At 40.1% G+C, this 21765-nt stretch overlaps 1 protein-coding gene across 3 annotated transcripts in view; it reads right to left on the bottom strand.

Annotated features, from left to right (window-relative positions):
- nphp3 (nephronophthisis 3) overlaps positions 1–21574 on the bottom strand; it is a 64242-nt gene extending 42668 nt beyond the window's left edge. The window contains exons 1-8 of one of the 3 annotated variants that reach the window (XM_043719513.1): positions 21145–21574; positions 14436–14821; positions 13512–13637; positions 10733–10883; positions 7571–7723; positions 6200–6333; positions 3750–3910; positions 984–1140 (exon numbers count right to left, since the gene is read on the bottom strand). In XM_043719513.1, coding sequence (XP_043575448.1) covers positions 984–1140; positions 3750–3910; positions 6200–6333; positions 7571–7723; positions 10733–10883; positions 13512–13637; positions 14436–14756 — 1203 coding nt within the window. In that variant the 5' untranslated portion in view covers positions 14757–14821; positions 21145–21574. The remainder of the gene's footprint in view (positions 1–983; positions 1141–3749; positions 3911–6199; positions 6334–7570; positions 7724–10732; positions 10884–13511; positions 13638–14435; positions 14822–21144) is intronic. The other 2 variants (XM_043719514.1, XM_043719515.1) reach the window with 2 other exon arrangements.
- Positions 21575–21765: the final 191 nt, after the last annotated feature.

Genomic DNA, 21765 nt, shown 5'->3' with positions numbered 1-21765 from the left:
TTAGCATAATCCCTGTGTAAACAGCAAGTGATACTCAAGTGTTTAAAAATATGAACAAAAAATTGCTGCAGCGTTGAAAAAAATTAGTGTTTGCTAGTCCGCTCTGTCTGCTGACATAAGCATGGGAACTATCTTCACAGAATTACTACTGCCTGACTGATATTATCATCATCTGCTCCCACAGTGGGAATGCTTCTCAATTCCAAACGCTGTGTTTTTAAGGGATTCAGTAAAGTTAAATGTATTGTTTTAGTTTTTCTCAATTATGGTGTATTTTTTAAATAATGAATTCATCTTTACTAAAATTTACTTAATCTCAAGATAGGTCCCAGCCGTCACCCAACCCAGACGAAATATCTTAATGTCTGAAGCACGTTTCCCCAGGTTGGGTTTGTGGAATTGTAAATTGGTCCAATTCTGCGTTCCTATCACAACAGCAAACAGTTAGGCTGCAACATCAATTGATGTCAGCTCCGGACACATGGTGGAGATCATACGTTCCAAGTTTTCCCCACTAATGTTCCCCAAAAATCTGTCTGCAGTGCATGATTCCTTTAAGATTAGCAAACATTTTTGATTGTGCATATCTTAAAAGGAGTATTGCTTCTGCGAAGCTTGCAGTAACATTTATACCCTATGTGATGCATTCCCGATTGCACTGGTGCATCTTAGAGGGAATACTGGTCTCTATTCAAACTGTGATTCGTGGACATAACAGGGGCTTCCATTACCTTTGTTTGGATGCAGAGACCTTGCTATAGTGCCTACTGCTCTCCAGGCTGATGCATTTTCCAGTTAAACCACAAAAGGCCAAAATCCACTCAAAGTGACAATTATCACCTTTGTCTCCATCATCAAAAGCAAACAAAGCAGCTACATTGAGTGATAAGAGCAATAGCAGACTATAAAACATTGTGTTGTTTAGAATAAAAACAATGAATGCAAGGAGTCTCCAATTAGTGCAAATAATTCCAACATGTTACCTTTGCTTTTTGGTTTTGATGTGCATCAGACAGTCTGCCAATCATCTGGAATACTAAGTCTGAATTCCCACTGCTCTCCTCCAATCTGTGGTATATTATCAATGGTCGAGTGTCAGCATTCTTCAGGAAACTTTCTTCACAGTCCTCTTCTATACACCTGTCATTAAACAGGTGAGAACAGGTAATGATTACAATTCCTCAGCATATTTATACATTGTACATCGACTACTTCAGAATACTCCTTTTGGGTTGAATTCAAATATAAATAGAATTAGTCCTATCAACATTAGCATTTGAAGCCAGTTATGCCTTTGTGATATGATTCCACCAGAAAAGATCTCAGTTAACAATTAAAGAAATATTAGTCAAGAAAATAAACATTTTGACAAAATTGTGTGTCTTGGGCTCATCAGGGCAATTTGTAAGAAAACCAAGGTCAAATTCTGAACAGCGTCCAAGCCTGAATGAGACTCCACAATGGGTCCAAATTATTGATAAACAATCAATAACAATCCCGAGTGTGTCAATAACGATCTATCTGATACTGTCAGTTGGATCCACTGTATGGCAGACTTGCAAATACTGTAAGCTATGTTAATGCACTGGTCCTATTCTTTGCAGAAAGAAAGATCACAAACATCCACTGTCCCTGTTTCAACTGGACAAAACAGATGAGAGCCATGATCTGGTTCATTCCTCAGGAGAGTGCCTTGACCATAGTCAACCTGCCTGGATCACAGGAGAATAAAGCTTGGCAGTTAACTGTCAGTCATCATCAACTATTACATTTCCATAGCAACACCTTTACCAATCAGAGTCCACTTGCCAACCAATCAGCACATTCTGCTCACATAGTATAAATATGTTGTTCCCCTTTAAGTTGACATGCTTGCAAACTGTCCTGATGAGTGCAAGACAGCTTCAAAAAACTGTTTTCAAATAATACCCATGTAAGAAATTCTATAATCTACCTTTACACCACAAAAGTGAGTGAAAAACATCCCCCACTTTAGTTAAGCAAACCCAAGATTTGTCTTTTTCTTTCTTGGTGTGGAGGACACTGAATAATTAAAAATTATTATTCTACACTCAGGGTAAATTAAGAATTCCAAAAATAAGTTTAATATTTAATTTCCACAGTTTTTGCTACACTTTACAAAAAAAACTCATAATAAAGTACAATTGCAAATCGTCCAACAATGTAAGCTGCAAAAACAAAAACAGAAATGGGCTTTTATCACTCTGATCACTGGCTATTTCCATTTTCATTGGACCTTGACATTTGAAATGGCAAATCAGAAAATAAGGCAAGAAATACGTTATTTTCAAACTTTAATACATCATAAAATTGACATTACTAAAATAAAAATAGGCACTAAACGTACTGCAAAAAGCTGTTACTTTGAGTGTGAAAGAACATGTAGACACATCATTGAACACAGGTGCACGACTGGTAGCATAATGATTATGTTACTGGACTGGCAATCCAAACACCCAGATGGATCAAGAGACACAAGTTCAAATCGCACTATACCTTGAGAGAAAATAGAGTTCCGTTCGTTAAATGAATAAGGAATTTAGTAAAGTGCTCTTAAACCTACTGAATCACCTTTTTTAAAAAGTACTATCGGTTCACTAGGAAAGGAAATCTAATTGTCAGCGACTCCAGACCCACAGTCATGTGGTTGACTTGAAACTGCTCCTGAGATGGGCTGGTAAGCCAATCAGTTGAATTCAAGAAGGCAGCTCAATATGATCTCTCATGGGCATTAAATTCCAGCCTTGTCAGGGACACACACACACATAGCGAAACCTTTAAATAAAGTGTAATGAGTTAAGACCAGCCTTATCCTTCAGGTGAAGCAATTTCCTTTATGGTGGGGGAATAATTTGACTAGGAGTTATAAATGCAATCCAGTCCTCATTTCAAAGTCTTACATTTTGTTTTTACTTTTACATCTTTTGAAATATAAACTCTACTATTCACATTTATAATTAAAGCTGACCATATAAACATAGTTAGCTATACTGTATTAGCATTGCCCCAATAACAGGCATTGAGCTGCCTTCACACAAACGTTTGGTAAAAGTTTGGAAGTCACTGTTGCAAAGCAATTCATCAATATAACCAATGTATCAATAATGATTCCCATCAGGAAATCTGGGATACAGCACATACTCAGGCTGAACGAACAAAATGTAGTTCCCATATTCACTGATCTAAATTAAAAACATCAAGCCCTAGTCCATTCTTTTGAGAAAGGCATGGTCTTTCAAAGGAAGTTGTCAATAACAGCATAATAATGCCAAAAACATTCAATGGATATATTTACATTGTGAAAAATTTAACACTTTTGTTCAAATTTTTGTTTAGAAATAATTTTTGATATTAAAAATCTCTGTTCTAAGAGGACCTGAAAACAAAAGAAATCAGAAAGCATTATGTGCAAATTGTGACAACCCACAGGGCAGGTTGCCAGTGCAGGCTTGGTGATTGACAAGGTCCATTGCAATTAAGAGTAGAATTTATAACAATATTGTTATAAAGCTGTGGCAAAACATAACTGGAAATCAAGAATCAGTAGTACTCTCATACAAATGCAGAATGCACATATATAATTTTCTTCTCTACATTACCTTTAACAGCTACAACAAAATTAAAATAAATGGGCTAATGCCTCAGTTAACAGCACCAAGAAGACTTTAGTGTGAAGAGAAGCAATCACAATTTCAATTCTATATTTAACAGTGTAGAACTCTCCTTACCGAGGTAAAGCAGAACCCAGAAGGAAAAGACACAAGGAGCTTTTCTCTATCTCTCGCTTTCTGTCAGCTAGATACTGACTGGCACACTCCACTGCGAATTGTACTGGAAGAAAAAAGTGCCCAAGACTCTCGCACATCATTTGCAGCTTCGGTAAATATTCCTAAAAGAAACAGACAACACATGTTGTAGTAAAATTAAACTTCAAACCAGATTGAAAGCAGCAAAATTGATTCTGCTCTTTTAAGGGCTTGCAAAACCACAGCATTCAGAGTGAGGAAAGCTCTAACCCAGAACAAAATCAGCAGCTATTTACCCTTATTATGATGATGAAACAAAATCATCTTTCAAAGTCGTGTTTTATGAATCCAAAGGCATGCAAGTGAGTGCTTATGCTATGTAAGTACTATCAATGGCATTCTGAGTCCTAGACATTTCTACATAAGATACAGGTTAATAGCCTGATAGTTTGAACCTGCTGAAAAGCCAAATTGGTTTCTAGATTTTCCATCAAAATCCTCTCCCTAAACAACTCCATTCCTCAAAATACAAGAGTGAAAAGAAAGCAAGACCTGCATTTGCATCATATATTTCACCAGCTCAGTCACCAATGTAACGTCTTTAAAAGTTCAATAATCGTTGTAATGAAGGAACCTCAGCAGCCAGTATAGCAGACTTTCACAGCCAATAGTGAAATAAATTATCCATTTTCGATTTAGATTTATTGTCACATGTATATAAAAATACAGTGAAAATACTTTAGTATATTGTACACCAAATGTTGCCATGTTCCAGCGCCATCTTAAAACAATTAATACAATGTAAGATTTTACTGCAATAGAATTCATCTTTCTCTTTTCTTCTTGATCCCCCTCTGCTGCTCCTCCTACTGAACATTTGCTGGAATCTCTGAAATGGGCTCCTGGGTCCTGCACGGGTCTCCTCTGCTGTCACTCCCGTGACCTTTGCATCCAGGCTGGATCCATGGGCCTGAGAATGTGCGGGTTCCGAACCTCTCATTCCCCTTCTAAGGCTTCTCCTGACACTGCCGCCAGTTCACCTTCCATCCTTTTCACTGATGCTTCCACTCTTTCAGGTGCCTGAGCCTATCTGCGGACCTGGAGCCTCGCCTCTGCCTGCATGTCTGGGCTGGGTGAGGCAGCTTGGGACTTGCTCCTCGCTCACCAGGAGACACGGGGCTGGGGTGGAGCCACGGTCTGGCACCTCCTGACATTGCTGCCACTGCCTCCTTCACCCAATCCCAGGCTTAAAAAGAGAAAAGAAGAAAAAAAAGAGCAAAAGTAAAAAGAATACAAGGCGAAAAAAAAGAAAGAAAGCAGACCGGCACAGACGAGCCCCAGCTCAACCCTGCTACGTTTTTAAATATAAAATCTGAAAAGGCTGGAAATACCCAGTTAAATTTTGACAGCATCTGTGGAGAGAGAAACAGAAATATAAACTCAGTTTCTCCACTGATTCTGCTGATAATCTGCTAGATAATTCTGCCATTCGATTTTTATTTCTGATTCCCAACATCCGAAGTAATCTGTTTTTTGAATCTTTTTAGGTGTTGACTGAGAGATGGCCAAGCATGAGACTACAATCTCAGAGAATTTACACTGCTGGCAGCAACTCTGATTACATTAGGCAAGTGGCATTTTGAACCTCCAAATACGCAGGTTATGTTATTTACCTAAATGCACGTAAATGACACATGACTATGTGAGAAAGCTGCATAACTCAAGAGTATAGAACTTGTTTTTCCCTTAGTTATGGAGTATCCATAACAACGCTCAGGCCATTGGAATGTAGACTTTTGACTGAAGCGGTTTTTCATATCACAGTCATGATCGTGGCTGGAGTCCTCCAGCACCCCATTTAATGAGAACTGTTCACAGGTGAGCTTGGAATGCTGAAAGAATATTCAGCCAACAGGAAATATATCGCTCACAGGTTCAGTTAAAAGAAGCATCACTGGACCGTATTTTATTTTAACAGAAAACCCCTGGAAGTTAGACCTTTCACCACAGAGAGTAGTATCGATGCTATATCCAGTTGCCGAGTTTGACAATTTCTTCTGGAGCAGTAGTGCTATGCTTCAAACAACCACTAAAGAAACTAGCAAAAGGAAGGGGATATTACCTTCGATACCATCATCACAGGTGAATCACATCTTGTCCCTGTAGCATCCAGGCATTGTACATCCCAACATTGATTATGTGATCTTGATGTACCAAGATCAGTTATAACCACCCCCCTGCGATTTCGGATCTGAAATGACTGCATTCAGAGCAGATCACAGGCAGTAAAACAAGATCTTCTTCCTCTGTCTGGTTCAGTAGTGTTTCATGCTTAGCCACAGATCCAGAAATGGACACTGAATAACTACCCAATCCTTTGATGCAAATGACAATGAAGGTACTAAACTAATATTCGATAAATTTTGCCTTACTTGTAGAAGCAAGTCCACTTCAGGCTGTGTGTCTGCAGAATTCATGAGATAACAGCGCACTGTATTGCTCCAAAGGGTCTGAGGAAGAAATGGTGTCGTCTGCAGCAAGCTAGCCATAGCAGCATCCCAATCATCTGGAAAAGTCAATGCAACAAAATAAACCCCCTCCAAAATATGATTCACATATCCTACTATTCATCTATGGTAATGTTTTCATTAATGGCTTTAAAACAAGTAAAGAACAAAGCACATTCAAACTTTTGCTTCATTTTAGACTGAGGTGCAATTTCAATAAGTCACACCCACATGACTTAGGGTCACTTGGTTCATGCTAAAACTCCAAGTTACTCCCTCTCCTAGCAACAACTGCTTTCTTCCACTACCACTGACACAAATCTGGGATTTCTACCAAATTAATTCTAAACTTACGCTTTTTAACAATCAACTCAAGTTAAGTCACTGCCCTCCACCTACATCTGGCCTCACTCAATACTTAACAGCACTGGCAACTGACAAAAGTGAAAACACAACGATGCTTCCAGAGATGTTGCAATTCATCATTAACTTCATCAAAATAGCATCTCATGTTCAGACACACCTTTGAATATCATGAAGTTCCTTGACTTACATGGTAGATACAAATGATACAAACTAATCAAACCACAAAAAGTTAACTCTTGTTGGTTAGCTCAACAACATGATAAGCGCTAGTTGTCAGTCACCCCTAACACTGAAAACAAATGTGAAGTTCAATCCTTCACACGTTAATTATTGGCGGAAAGGTTTCTCATGTCAAATGGATTTTGTTTTCAACTTTGCTTTCAGACTTTCTTTTTATCCAAATTCCTCTTTCTCATCTCTTTACTTTACTTACTGTACCTGTGCTGACATTGAATTAATCCATTATCCATCATAACTTGTACAATCATCTCAGTCCTAATGTAGTTAATTTCATGATGCTTCAATCACTCGCCCTGAGGAGGCACACAGTTGCTTGCCCCATTCTTTCAGGCCATGGACGCCCAGTTTCCCTCACTGAACTGTTCACAATCCTGACACGTTGCCACGCAGAGATTCTAAAAAGCTTTGAAGTTGTCACTAAATGTCTTGCCCGGCCGCAGCAAATTATAGGCAGTCCCAGGTTCCACCCTGGAGTCTGTATACAAGTTGGAACACAATGCAGGACAATGAAAATCAGCCGTCATAAGTTCAGGAAATGTTTGTATGTCAGGTCTTTAAAAGTTAAAATCCTGTATGGGATTGCAGTCATAAGGATAAGTACTCGTAAGTCAGGGACCCCCTGTATAGCCTAATATATGTAAAGCTGTGAAAGGAATGGTATTACCTCAGTATTAGCAACTGATAGATTACCTCGATTAACATTGGCAAACGGTCCTTCGACATCTATGGAACTATGTGCGAACTCTGGACCTCGGAACGTCTGTTGAAGCTGTATCATGCTGCCCAAAGATGGCTCACTTCCCAAGACTCCACCACTCCAGTATTCACACTGAGTGCCTGTGGCTGAAAAGTTCAAAGACAGTGTCAAGCTTTAAAGAGGTACAACTAATAACATAACTGAAACACAAAGTCTGGTCTCAACAGAACCAAAAAGAAATTTAGATTGCTGACGTATGCAGAATCACAAATCCAACGTCACACATGCAGCACCAAAATGGAGTAATTGCATATTAGCACCTGAATTACAAAGGATCCTACATTAAGCCCATTTTGGTATACACTTAGACAAATATTTGCAATAATTCTCTTAATACTCGCCACTCCTACTTTGCAGGAGTTCCTCAGGGGATTGTCCTAGGCTAAGCAGAAAGTATCTGCTTGGACTTTCCTCACATAAAATTGGAACACCAACAGGAGCAAACCATTTCGTCCTCAAGCCTGTTCTGCCATTCAACTGTGAATCTAATCTGTAATTTAACCACAATTGTCCCATATACCTTGAGACTTCTGACAGATTCTCATTATGCAAAATTCAATTTAATATTATCAATTGATCTAGCAATTGATTGTGACCTTCTGCTAATGTCACATTGATTTTATTTTAAAATTTCTTGTACCAGAAAATACTTACCCTATCTTCAGTACCACTAATTCACATTCTGTGAGAACGTAAACGTAATTTTCCAATATCACAATGTTATAAAGGAGATGGAAGTGGTTAAAACAAAGACAAGTAAATACTTGTCAGAAGGATTTATGAAACTTTGTAACATCATGATTGAGAATTCAGCTATAAATGATGGAAAGCAACTCTAACAAAAAGATCAAAGTGGATTACAAAACAATTAATTACAACAAAAATAGAGAAAGAAGTCAGGCAGTACTGATACTTGTAGACTCTTTAACCATCGCAAACATTTTAAAGTTTATTTCATAGTAAAGAGTGCATACTGCAATAGATTTTATTAATTAATATATGTTTCACCTAATATTTAAAATCTGCCATCATAACTGCAGATACTATGAAATGACTGAGTTTAATAAAAAAAAAGAGATGATATTGTTCTGTCCTTCAGTATCAACTCAAGCAATCGGACACCATTCCAACACATTTCTTCGAGATGACAGACAGGTTTTGGGGAGTTAGGAGGTGAATTACTTGCTGCAGAGTTCTGAGCCTCTGACCTGCTCGTCACCCCTATATTTATATGGCTAGTCTAGTTCAGTTTCTGGTCAATGGTGCTTCCCAGGATGTTAATTGTGAGAGATCCATTGACGGTAATGCCATTGAATGTCAAGGAACAATGGCTAGACTCTCTTTTATTGGAGATGGTCATTGCTTGACACTTGTTTGGCATGAATGTTATTTGCCATTTATCAGACCAAACCTGAATATCGTCCAGGTGTAGATGCTTTGGGAAGTGGACTGCTTCAGAATCTGAAAGGTCATGAATGATGCTGAACATTGGACAATGGCCAGGAAACATACCCACTTCTGACCTTATGATGGATGGAAGGTCGGTCACTGATGAAGCAGGTGATGATGGTTGAGCCAAGGACAATCCCCAGAGGAACACCTGCAAAGATGCCCTGGCTGAGATGACTGACCACTAATACCAAAACCAGCTGCCTGTCAGGTATAATTCAGCCAGCAGAGAGTTTCCCCCCTTATTTCCATTGATTCTAGTTTTATTAACCCTCCTTGATGCCACACTCAGTCAAATACAGCCTTGATGTCAAAGGTAGTCATGCTTAACTCACCTCTGGAGTTTAACCAGTTTGTCCATGTTTCAACTAAGGCCGGAAAGAGGTCAGAAGCTGAGTAGCCTTGACAGAATCAAATGTAATGCCAACTGCTGGTGTTTTAGTTTGTGTATATGCACAAAGCTGCTATTTTTCTTTACGTCTGTGCATATTTATATACTGGCAGACGTCAGCCTTCTCACCTCCTCTTGGGGAGGTGCAAGATCCAGCATCAACTACCTGTACAACCATAAGTCTGTTTGGTGACAACTTCAATTTGATATGTCCCCCTTACCCTAAACAGCCAAATGTGAGCTAACACCTCAGAGTTTTAATGAAGGTCACAACAGAAAGAGAAAGAGAGAGAGAGAGAGAGAAAGAAAGAAAATGAATGTGCAAAAATTGAGGGAAGGAGACTTCAAGAAAAGTGTCTAAATTAATAAACATCACCACACTAAAGCTTATATAACTCAACCAACTGTTAGGTGCGCTTCCCACTCTGTGCAGGGTTTACTGAGGGTGCTAACAGATGCATTAGCTAATTTAAAAGATAATCAGTTGAGCATAGAACATGGCTCATTTATGCTTGCTAGATTGGTAGAGGAATTGAGTTCCGGAGTCCTGAGGTCATGTTGCAGTTGTATAAGACTCTGGTGCGGCCGCATCTGGAGTATTGTGTGCAGTTTTGGTCGCCATACTATAGGAAGGATGGGGAGACATTGGAACGGGTGCAGAGGGTGAGTTCATGGAATGCCCTGCCAGTAGCAGTGGTGGACTCTCCCTCATTATGGGCATTTAAGCGGGCATTGGATAGGCATAAGGAGGATAGTGGGCTAGTGTAGGTTAGGTGGGCTTGGATCGGCGCAACATCGAGGGCCGAAGGGCCTGTACTGCGCTGTATTCTTCTATGTTCTATGTTCTAAGCACCATGCATTCTGACACAAGGGCTCCTTCTCTGAAAAACAACAGGAATATGTACAGGTCTTGCACTTCTTTAAAATTACCTGGAAGTGTGGGGAGCCTATCGCTCCCTCATAGCAATACCTCGGCGAATTAAAGACAACTTGTCAACCAGTGTTCTTTTGCACTACAGTATAAACGGCTGTGATTGTTTGCAATTTGTCATTCTTGAGTTTGTCCTGATGACTGCAAAGACAAAGCTTTGCAGCCATACAAGTTTAAACTGTCCATACAATCCAACAACCGTGGATACTGCTACCTTATAAAATGATGAAAACAGTGAAATGTATGTCAAGCTCTCAGTGTTAGCTGGAAATTGGCGCTGTGAAGCAAGAGAAAACACAGTAGGATTAAACATTAAAGTGTTACCTGTAACATCAGTATGATTATCGTCTGAGTCAGAATCAGCAAGATCAAACAGTTGAACACCCTGAGCCTGCAGTCTCTGAAATTTGGTTTCTAACTCACGCTTGGCTCGTAATAGATCTTGAATCTCCTTCTCCTTCGTTTCCCTGAAAATCTGAAATAAAATAGAGCCCCATTTAAAGCTAATACTCAGAGTTTTGAAAACCTTTCATTCAATAAAGTAACAAGAGCGAAGGTTATAAAAATGTCTGGAGTTAAAAAATCTTTCTCTGCAAGCAAAGATAACAAAATACAAGAAAGAATGAATGCAAAAAATACGATCATAAATTCAACTTATGGTTGCAAGAAATGTTCTAAAATTTCACAATATGAAGCAGATTGAGGATTAGAAATGTGTAAGGTAAAACAGTATCATTAAATACACATGGACACTGAAATAAAAAAAACTGATAATTTCGATTAGCAATTAGCTGCATGGCATTTTTCAAACTTCCTTTAAATCGTGAGGTGGCAGATACTTAAACGCAAAAAAGGCCAGAAAATAATACAATAACTTCTTGATTTACCTCAACTAAATGAAAGAAAGCACTTTCACAGACAAAAACCACTTTTTAAAGGTGAAAATCATAATCTAACATGGTGAGTTTTAATAAAAGGAATAATTAGTTCAATCATGGTTTTGCCTTTTTGTAAAAGCACAGATGTAAAGGAAATCATTACGATACGAAATGTAGGGAAGGATGGAGCCAATTTTCACACCGTAGGTTCCTACATGTTGCATCACATATGCTAGTAACCAGACAATCTCACATCTTGTATACAGAGGAACCTTGATTATCCGAATACCAGTTATCCGATCTGAAAATCAGATTATCCAAAGGAGATCTTGAGGTCCCGATAGAAACATTACATCAAAGATGTGTGTCCAACAGTGATCCCGTCTTTTGTTTACAGCGATTAAACAGGCACCGTCCCCAAATGACTGACCTCCCGTCTCTCTCTCTCTCTCTCTCTCCCCACACTTTCCCTGGAGTTCTACACAGGGGCGTACCCTAAACCCACCTCCCTTCCCCAGATAATCTGACCAACATTGTCCTGTAGAGGGAAGAAGTGGAACCTGTCAAAAAGTTTCAGTAAAATGTTGTGTGTGTGGCTGTGTGCGTGCACTATTCGGAGACTCACCCCACAAAGGCAGCAGCAGCAGCCTTATTGTTGCTGTCCAGTCCGGCTGCCCGGGGGGAGGGTAAGTGGCGTGGTGTTGGATGGGGTTGGGGCAGAGGGAGGGGTGGTGGCATTGGACAGGATTGGGGGAGGGGGTGGGGTGTTGGACAGGGCTAGTCTTGGGGGCAGGGGCTTGCGCTGTGTGCTACTGCAGTCTCCTGAACAGGGAGCAGACTTTAAAAACCCAAGCCCCAGAGGAAAGGCATTTAATCAATTAACCAAATAATCGATTATCCGAACGAAATAGTGCCTGCCCAACTCTTTCAGATAATCGAGGTTCCCCTGTATTACAAACAACACTGATTGTGGAAGAAGTCTTGGCCTGGACACCAAGGATACCTCCACGACTCCTCTTCAAAACAGATCTTTAATATCCACTGTTATCAGACAGTGCTCAGCTTTACATTTTATCCAAGAGACACTGCCTTCAAAAGACATCAAAGCTTCTTCGATTGCACCTTCCGAATTCACAACCCTACCATTGAGAAGGACAAGGGAGGCAAATGTGTAGGAATAGGTTCCGCTCTGATCAACACACAATCCTGGCATGGAAGTATACAGCCATCCTTTAAATGTCACTAGATCAACATCCTGGAACTCCCTCACGAGCAGCAGGGTGGGAACATATACCAAATGGATTGCAACAGCTCACCATCACCTCCTTATGGGCAACTAAGGATGGGCAATAAATGTAAAGACAACAAAGCCTACATTGCATGATTAAATGTAAATAAAACTCTTCCTCATTAGTGTTGATTTGTGTTCAAGTTACTACAGTAAAATTTGAATGCAGAACAATAGAACTTCAACACGACAACTCTCCACACCGTGCAATAGCTGGCATCCAGGAGGAGAAATAGTCTGGCTATCTTCAAGCCTGACACACCTTTTTTTTTGCAGAGAGAAACACAGCTTTTTTCCTTCTGGAGGTACAATTGCTTCTGCCCAAGTGTTCATATCACAAGCTGTTCATCTATCTAGGAGCTAATCACATCATTGTTAGCAGCAGGCAGCCTTGGTCATTGATAACTGGTCACCAGTCCACAGACCAATCAGTTAATTACTACTGGCCAAATCTCCATTTGTACACACCCCAAGCTTCTGTTCATCTGGAATTGAGGTGTCCCCACTGCTTGAACCAACAGCTATATAAACAGCACTTACAATGAGTATCACGTAACTTGTTTTTAAAAAGCCCAGAAATCCTTCAACAATCCTTGGCTTTAAATCAATCCCCTTTTTATTCATTTCAGTCCACAATCAAAAATACAGAAAAATATAAAGATATGGTATTTACAGTTCCTAATGGAAAATAATGCCATTCCATCCAGCGCCCTTGCTCAATAGTAAAGAAATGCAAACAATGAACAGCAAATCAAGACACTCACACTAGCTTCTAGGGCAGATCACAGATCACACCCCAAGATCTGCTCATGTTTTTCAAGCACGTAAATTCACTTCAATATTACTTTGATTTGTCAACAAAGAGATTGGATGTGGCATTGATACACCAACCATTTTTTTCTTCAATCTAGTGCTGGTGTTTGTTGGCTGAAATTACCTTGAACTGCCTTTTCACTTTATCCCTGTCATGCTCAAATGTGGCAGCTCTCTCCATTGCCTGGTATTTTGCCTCAAGGGCACTTTCTTTTTCTCGAAGTATCTTCTGGTAGGTTTTCTGCAAAGCCTATTAAACACAGTATCACACAGGTTAAAGCAAGTAAAGAGCACAAATAACCACCCATTCCCTAGCCCCACAGTGCTCAGCAAGCTTACTCAGTGAGCAGAAAAGCTCTTGAACATCAGGGATATCCCAGACTTGATATTCAAAACGTGAGTTTACAGTCACAAAATCTTTCAAGCACTTCTGCAAGATGTATACACTCCTAATACAACCTAGTTTAGTATTAGACACAGAAAGCATTGGAGAAACTTTTCAGGTCTGGCAGCATCTGCGTAGAGAGAAATAGAGTTAACATTTCGAGTCCCTTCTCAAACCTCATCACAACTGTTTCCACAGATGCTGCCAGATCTGCTGCGTTTCTCAGCATTTTCAGTTTTTAGTTCAAATTTCAAGCATCTGCAGTATTTTGCTTTTATTCGCGATGTTTAGTAATATGTTTCCTTAGCGGCATCTATGTGACTCAGATGAAGTTCACATTTTCACTTTAAAAAAAATACACCAAACAATTTGACTTCTTAAAAAGATCTCATCATTCTTTTGTTCTGCAAATGATAATAAATGAAATGCAAACAATGGTTTAATACATAATGCAGTTTTAACAGCATTGGACAGCATTAGAGTGCATGAACAGAACATATCAAGGATCTTCATGTCAAAGCAAAATACTGAAGATCCTAGAAACAGGAGCTAAAAATAGAAAAACATCAGAAAACATCAGCAAGGTAGGGAGCATTTGTGAAGAGAGAAACAGTTTTACACTTCAGGCCAACAATCTTTCACAGTTTACGGTCAAGTTCTTACCTGAAGCTCCGCTCTCAATCTTTTATTTTCCTTGTCAAGTTTGGTTTCCTTTTTCTGCATGGAGGCAATCTCATTATTTTTACTGACACGGAAGATTTCATATTCTTTCTTGAGTCGCTCATATTCCGCAGCATATTCAAGGTCAACTGAAGTTGTTGATTTGAAGCTTGCACCAATTACCCGTGGACCCCTTCTAAAGGAGCTGCGCAACAGTCTGGCCTTCGGTTTGAATTCCACTGGGATCTCGCAAGCCTCCCCACCGCCACCATCCGTGTCTTCAATGACTTCATTTGGGCCAATCAGCGAAGACGCCGTTCCCATTGTGTCAATGGGTTTGCACACATTTAGCCCATGATTCCTTTATAGCTGCAGTTGAGAATAAATTTCTGTAAATAAATGTTGGAACAGCAACAAAAATAAAACAATTGGTTTTAACAATCATGCTGGTAAGTTAACAGCTCTGGCAATGAATTGCCCAAAATTCAAAGGAAGCTTACAAAAAGGAACATTTCAGGCTCCAAACGTAAGAAGCCACCTACCTTTGATCAAAAAGTTGAATTACCTATCACTTGAATTGACTATATAAATAAAAGTAAATGTAATGCTGACAAAGTAGTGCACTTAGAATAGTGAATCCAGCTTTTGCTTGCCTTACTTTAGGAAAAGGCCAAGATCATGGATGGTGAAAGAACAATTCACCATGGGCAAACCTTTAGCTGTGAGCAAAGAGGTGATAAACAGAGGCTTTTCCCTTCTAAGAGAGGTCAAGAGAAGAATAATTAATATGTTCAGCATGTTGAAGCTTTGATAAATGTGAATGATGAAAAAGTATTTCCAGAGTCAGCAAGTTAATAATCGGAAGGCATAAATTTAAAATTGCCCAACAAATTAAGGGAGAAGTTAGAAGAAAGGTTTTAGCACATGCGCTTTGTCAACACGCACATTCGCAAACAATGATTCCTGATGAAGGGGTTATGCCCAAAACATCGACTCTCCCGCTCCTTGGATGCTCCCTGACCGGCTGTGCTTTTCCAGCACCACACTCTTCAACTCTGATCTCCAGCATCTGCAGTCCTCACTTTTTCCTAATGATTAATTTCCAGGAGAATTGAAATGAAAAGCAGGGGAAGTTTTGTTATATTTTCAAAAACTGAATCACACTTGGATATCTGAGTAGTTTTGGTCACAAAGTTTTAAGGAGGATGTAATGGCTTTACAAAAGATGATACCTGAACGGAGGAGAAACAATCGGGAAATACTGTCCAGACCAGGAACCAAATCTCTAGAAAAGGGAAAAACGAGGGCTAACTTAACAGTGACATTTAAAATTATAAAGGGGTTTGAGGGGATAAATACAGGTGTTTTTACTTGCAGAAGAAGCCAAAACCAGGGCCATAAATAATAACAGACATCAATAAATCAAAACAGGAGAAACATCTTTAAATGATTGAGTGGATAGCATACAAGACATACCCACCTCGAGGAGTCAATGACATAGATTCATTTAAGATGTAGCTGTATAATTACTAGAAGAAATAAGGAACAAAAGAAATGCTGACAGGATGAGATGACGTAAGGCTTGGAAAGATTTTTGTAAAGCATGACCACTGTAACAGTCTAGTCTGGGTGAATTCAAAAAACCAATGACAGACATTTTAAATGAAAACAGGCAAATATTCAAAAAAGAGAAACAATGCTGTAAATGAAGAAAATGCAAGGAAAAGGGAATTCACAGTTACATAGCAGTTTACGTTTACAGAAAACCAATGTACTCATTATGGTCAAATAGCCTTCTTCTAAACAGTGGAATTCCAAGATTCTATGAAAGTTCAATTATAAACTTTAATCGCATTTAAATTAAGTTTACATTACAAATGTAATATTCTTATATCCAACCTGCTGTGATATTTATCTCCAATCAACACTGCACAATAAAAGTGACTTTTCCATTGAAAGCACAACTCGCCTTTTAATGTAATATCATCTTTCACCAGTCCTGTGCATTCTTTATTGTAATTCAGCACATGCTAATTTTTCAAAAAGTCATTATTCCTGCTCTTTTCATTCATGGTATTTGGATGTCACTGACTAGTGCCCAACCCTAAATGCCCTTGAGAAGTTTGTGCTGAGCCATCTTTGTGAATTGCTGTAGTTTTTTTGTGGTGTAGGTACACCACAGTGCAGGTGGGAAGGGAGTTCTAGAATTGAGACCCAGAGATGCATAGTGAGAATACATCTTCCCTGAGACAAACAAGCACTGCATCAAACCTTCACAACACACATAAAAGGACAGATCCATACAATTGCCCACATTTTCCAGTAAGCTGTCATAATGATATTTCACAAGAACACATCTCCAAACCTTGATTCAAATTTCTCTCTGTAGCATACAGAAGTGTACTGTACATATTCACTGGTTTGTCAGCTGCTTATCTGGATTATAAAACTTTAACACCTATTGAATGTAAAGATAAACATTTGAGTTTGATAAGAAGCTGTTTATTCTGGAGCAGGCACATTAAAGTCCTCTGAAAAATTAGAGATCTGCTGTGTACTCTAGAGAAGGTTAACAGCTCAACCTTGGTTGTGAAAAGATATGACCTTGGACTTGATGTAAGCTATTGCTTTGTCTGCAGTACTTCTGATCTGTTCCTATTCAAAGTTTAGGCATCAGCCTTCAGGGATACTACCTTATTATTTAGAAACACCAAAGCTGCATTCTCTTCACTAATACACCTACTGAGTACATCATATAAGAACCACTATCTATGTTAAAAATCCTTTATTTACAAACACTTATGTGGATGATCTGAATTTCAATTGTCATGCTTTTGGGACATTTTCTCAATTTATAAATTACCATATCCAAATTTCTAATGGAAAATTGCATATCCAAATTAAAGGTTAAAAATTTTAAAAATATTTGTGCAAGTCAATGCTTCAATTAAACATCTTCCCTTAGAGACCTCCACCACCTTGTGTCAATTTCAAGGCTGTGAGTTTATTTGCACAGCACTGCAAATCTGCAAGTGGAATTTGAACTGTGCAGTATTTCAGGATGTCAAAAATGCCAGTCAGACATATAAAATAGGGTAGGGGCAAATTACTGCAGATGCTGGAATCTGTACTGAAAACAAAAAAATGCTGGAGATCACAGCAAGTGAGGCAGTATCCATGGAGAGAGAGCGAGAGAGCGAGCAGCAAACTCTCAAAACATTAGTTTGCTCTCTCTCCACTGATGCTGCCTGGCCCACTGTGAAAACAAAAAATGCTAGAAATCAATGTAAAATAGGTTGTTTTCTTCAGTTTTATGTCCCACAAAATTGTTTGAACTATAGGACACATTACAAAGTTCTCGCAAGCTAAAATTCACCTGGACTAATTTTTCACTGAATGAAAGAAGTTTTGTGAGAGAGAGAGCATGGAACTCAACACTGATTACAAGTTTTGTCTTGAATTCAATTAACTTAAAAAAAGGTATGTCTGATAGAAGAAAGGAAACAAATATCTTTTTTCTAAACTTCACTTTAGCATTATTAAAACAGAAGTTAAATGTTGAAGTCAGCTATAACTTCATCTGTTTTGAGAGATAGAAACAATGAGTGCAAAACAGAGATTCTAATTTCCAACACAGTTAGTGGGAGCAGAAGACAGACAGGAACAAATTGAGGAAGAAACAAAAAGATAAAACGAGGGATTATTTTCTTTTAAGTTTTGCTCTTTATTAAAAGCAAATTTTAAGGAAAGTAACTAGGAAATCAGTGACAAAGCTGACTGAGGGTTTTGGGTTCTTGGCCTGTCATATTTACACTTGGGAGAGGCACTGGACTCTGGAAGCAACAAAACTATGATTGAGAGTTTCAGTACCAGCGAGTTTGGAGAAGATTTGTTTCAGTACCAAATAGGGGAGGGGGAGATGAGTATTACAGAAGTGAAATTAAGAAGTCTTTACGATCGAGGAGGAATAGCAGCAAAAGCTGCATTTGGAGTCAAAATGAAACCAAGTTCATAAGTATTTTGTTGTGGTTCTGTTCGCCGAGCTGGAAGTTTTTGTTGCAAACGTTTCATCCCCTGGCTAGGCGACATCATCAGTGCTTGGGAGCCTCCTGCGAAGCGATTCTTTGATGTTTCCTCCGGTGTTTATAGTGGTCTGTCCGTGCTGCTTCCGGTTGTCAGTTTCAGCTGTCCGCTGTAGTGGTTGGTATATTGGGTCCAGGTCGATGTGTTTGTTGATGGAGTTTGTGGATGAATGCCATGCCTCTAGGAATTCCCTGGCTGTTCTCTGTCTGGCTTGCCCTATGATAGTAGTGTTGTCCCAGTCGAATTCATGTTGCTTGTTGTCTGCGTGTGTGGCTACTAAGGATAGCTGGTCGTGTCGTTTCGAGGCTAGTTGATGTTCATGTATGCGGATTGTTAGCTGTCTTCCTGTTTGTCCTATATAGTGTTTAGTGCAGTCCTTGCATAGTATTTTGTACACTACATTCGTCTTGCTCATGTTGGGTATCACACACAAACGAAGCTGCATCAGGACACTATTCAAAAGGGCCACAACACACTGCAGTACACCAGAACTGCAAAAAGAAGAAGAGGAACACCTATACAAGATATTTGCCAAAAACGGATACCCGCGCAACTTCATCAACAGATGCCTAAGAGAAAGACCACGGAACAAGGACATACCACAACCAAAAGGACTAGCCACACTACCATACATCAGGAGCATCCCGGAACTGACAGCCAGACTACTGCGACCCCTAGGACTCATAACGACGTGTGAATTTGACTGGGACAACACTACTATCATAGGGCAAGCCAGACAGAGAACAGCCAGGGAATTCCTAGAGGCATGGCATTCATCCACAAACTCCATCAACAAACACATCGACCTGGACCCAATATACCAACCACTACAGCGGACAGCTGAAACTGACAACCGGAAGCGGCAGGGACAGACCACTATAAACACCGGAGGAAACATCAAAGAAGCGCTTCGCAGGAGGCTCCCAAGCACTGATGATGTCGCCTAGCCAGGGGACGAAACGTTTGCAACAAAAACTTCCAGCTCGGCGAACAGAACCACAACAACGAGCACCCGAGCTACAAATCTTCGCACAAACTTTGATCATAAGTATTTTGGTTCAGCCCACGAGAGACTGGGAAGGAAAATAGAAACAGTAATGAGTGACATGGCGTATAGTGGGAGACCAAAGGCAGTGGCTTTGGACTTCCAAATTAGAAAAAAAAGCTAGCTCATCCAAGCCTGAATGTTGGGCAATAAGGCTAACAAGAAAAGGCAGTGGAGGAGGCTTAGAAAACTGGGGCATTATAGAACTGGGTGTTTCATCAACACATACATGGAAACTGAGTCCATGTCTTTGAATTGACGGAGGCCATGTAGATGAAGAATAGGAAGAGAACTAAGGTTAGTTTCTGGAGACAGGAGAATAAAGAGATAGAGATTTTCCAATTATACCTTATTCGTCAATAGTAAATCAAAGTGTATGCAGTTGGAATTCTTTCAGTTTTTAAAAATAATTCTTTCATGGAATGTGACTATCACCGGCTGACAAACTTGAAGATGTGTCAAAGGTCACAGAGCATTCATGAAGTTAAGAAAATTATGCACTACATCCACAGATATATCATACATGGTTTTCATTAAGGGCTGCTCTGAGCTGTGACTGTGACAAGGCAGCAAGTTAACTGGACCAGTTCAATCATAGTGTTGAGGGAGAGACAGGCAGATTTGGAAAATGACAGCAAATCAAAGACTAAAAAGGGAAGCATGGAAAAGAGGAGGAAAAGAATGAGAAGGCAAAAATGGATAGATTACAAAAGTTGAGACTAAAGTTTTCAAGCTAGCGTTGAGAAATTTATTCTGTAGTCCTTGGCAGCACCTCCCAATGTCAAAGCAAAACAGAAGTGACAGAATAATAGGAATAGTGTATTTGCCCCAATGCACCTACACAACCACTCAATAAGAGATTGTATGCTTTTCTAACAAAACACATTGGAGACAGTGAGGACCGCAAAATGCTGAAAAGTCAGAATTGATAAAGTGTGGAGCTCAAAAAAGCACAGCAGCAACAGAGGAACAGGAGCGTCAATGTTTCAGGTCAGGACTAAACACATTGCCACACTATTCCTTAATGCACAAAAATCTATTGACTGCCAACTGTGCAATCACAGCCCCCCAGGTAGACAGGTCTGAACTCAGATTTCTCCAGTTTCCTCATTTCCCCTCCCCCCACCTTTTCTCAGTCAAATCCCTCAAACTCAGCATCGCCTTCCTAACCTGCAATCTTCTTCCTGACCTCTCCGCCCTCACCCCTACTCCGGCCTATCACCCTCACCTCCCTACCTTTTATTTTAGCCTGCTGGACACACTTTCCTCATTCCTGAAGAAGGGCTTATGCCCGAAACGTCGATTCTCCTGTTCCTTGGATGCTGCCTGACCTGCTGCGCTTTTCCAGCAACACATTTCCAGCTCTGATCTCCAACATCTGCAGACCTCACTTTCTCCTCCCAGGTAGACAATGCCAAACATCCACAAATAAAGATATCTCTCATCACCTGAGTCTTAAATACTCAGCCCATCGTACTTTTGAATGTGACCCTGTACTGTTGACGGCCAGTAACCCCCAGGGATTAACTACAGCAGTCATGTCAAAGATTGTCAAGGAGAGGGAAAGTGATGTGACTTACTTACCCCTGAGTTCTGTCTGAAAGCGGCCAGCACAGACTGTCCAGTCATCAGCAGTAACTCACTGTCCTTCCATGAGGGGACATGTTAATAACCGTCACTCTGACAGACAGTGAATGATATTCGAGGAAGGAGGAGGCAGCAGCTGAGGTTTCCCTCGTAAACACCCCCCCCGAGCCAGTGTGCTGCTGCTGTTGCCGAATAGTCAGGGCATGGACCGCACGGAGAAGTTCAATTTGAAGGGGGGGGGAAGCAAGGAGCGGTGATATCTAAAAGCAGGCGAGGGGAGCGGGGCGGCGGGCTGCACTCCTTCCCTTCAGCCCCGCGTTCGCCATTTTCCCCTCTCCGCTGCCCCTGGTTACGCCGAGAGCGTCACCACGTCGCAGCCGCGCGCCGGCCGTCTACGTCACACGCACACGGCTCCCTGCCCACTATGGCAGCGCCAGAGGGACAAAATTCCTCCTCCTTCGAAATCCTTTTGGGAACCCGATCTGCCACCACGGCTCTCTGTTCCAACCCCGCACAAACACACACCGCTCACTTTAACGTTTGGAAATTTTAATAACCGTTTTAATAATATTGTCGGCGTTTACTAATCAAATGATTTCTTTAAAAATATATATATAA

The sequence above is a fragment of the Chiloscyllium plagiosum genome, chromosome 29 (genome assembly GCF_004010195.1).
Source record: "Chiloscyllium plagiosum isolate BGI_BamShark_2017 chromosome 29, ASM401019v2, whole genome shotgun sequence".
Taxonomy (NCBI): Eukaryota; Metazoa; Chordata; class Chondrichthyes; order Orectolobiformes; family Hemiscylliidae; genus Chiloscyllium; species Chiloscyllium plagiosum.
The sequence above is the reverse complement of the archived record's forward strand: the minus strand, read 5'-3'. Positions and strand labels throughout refer to the sequence as shown.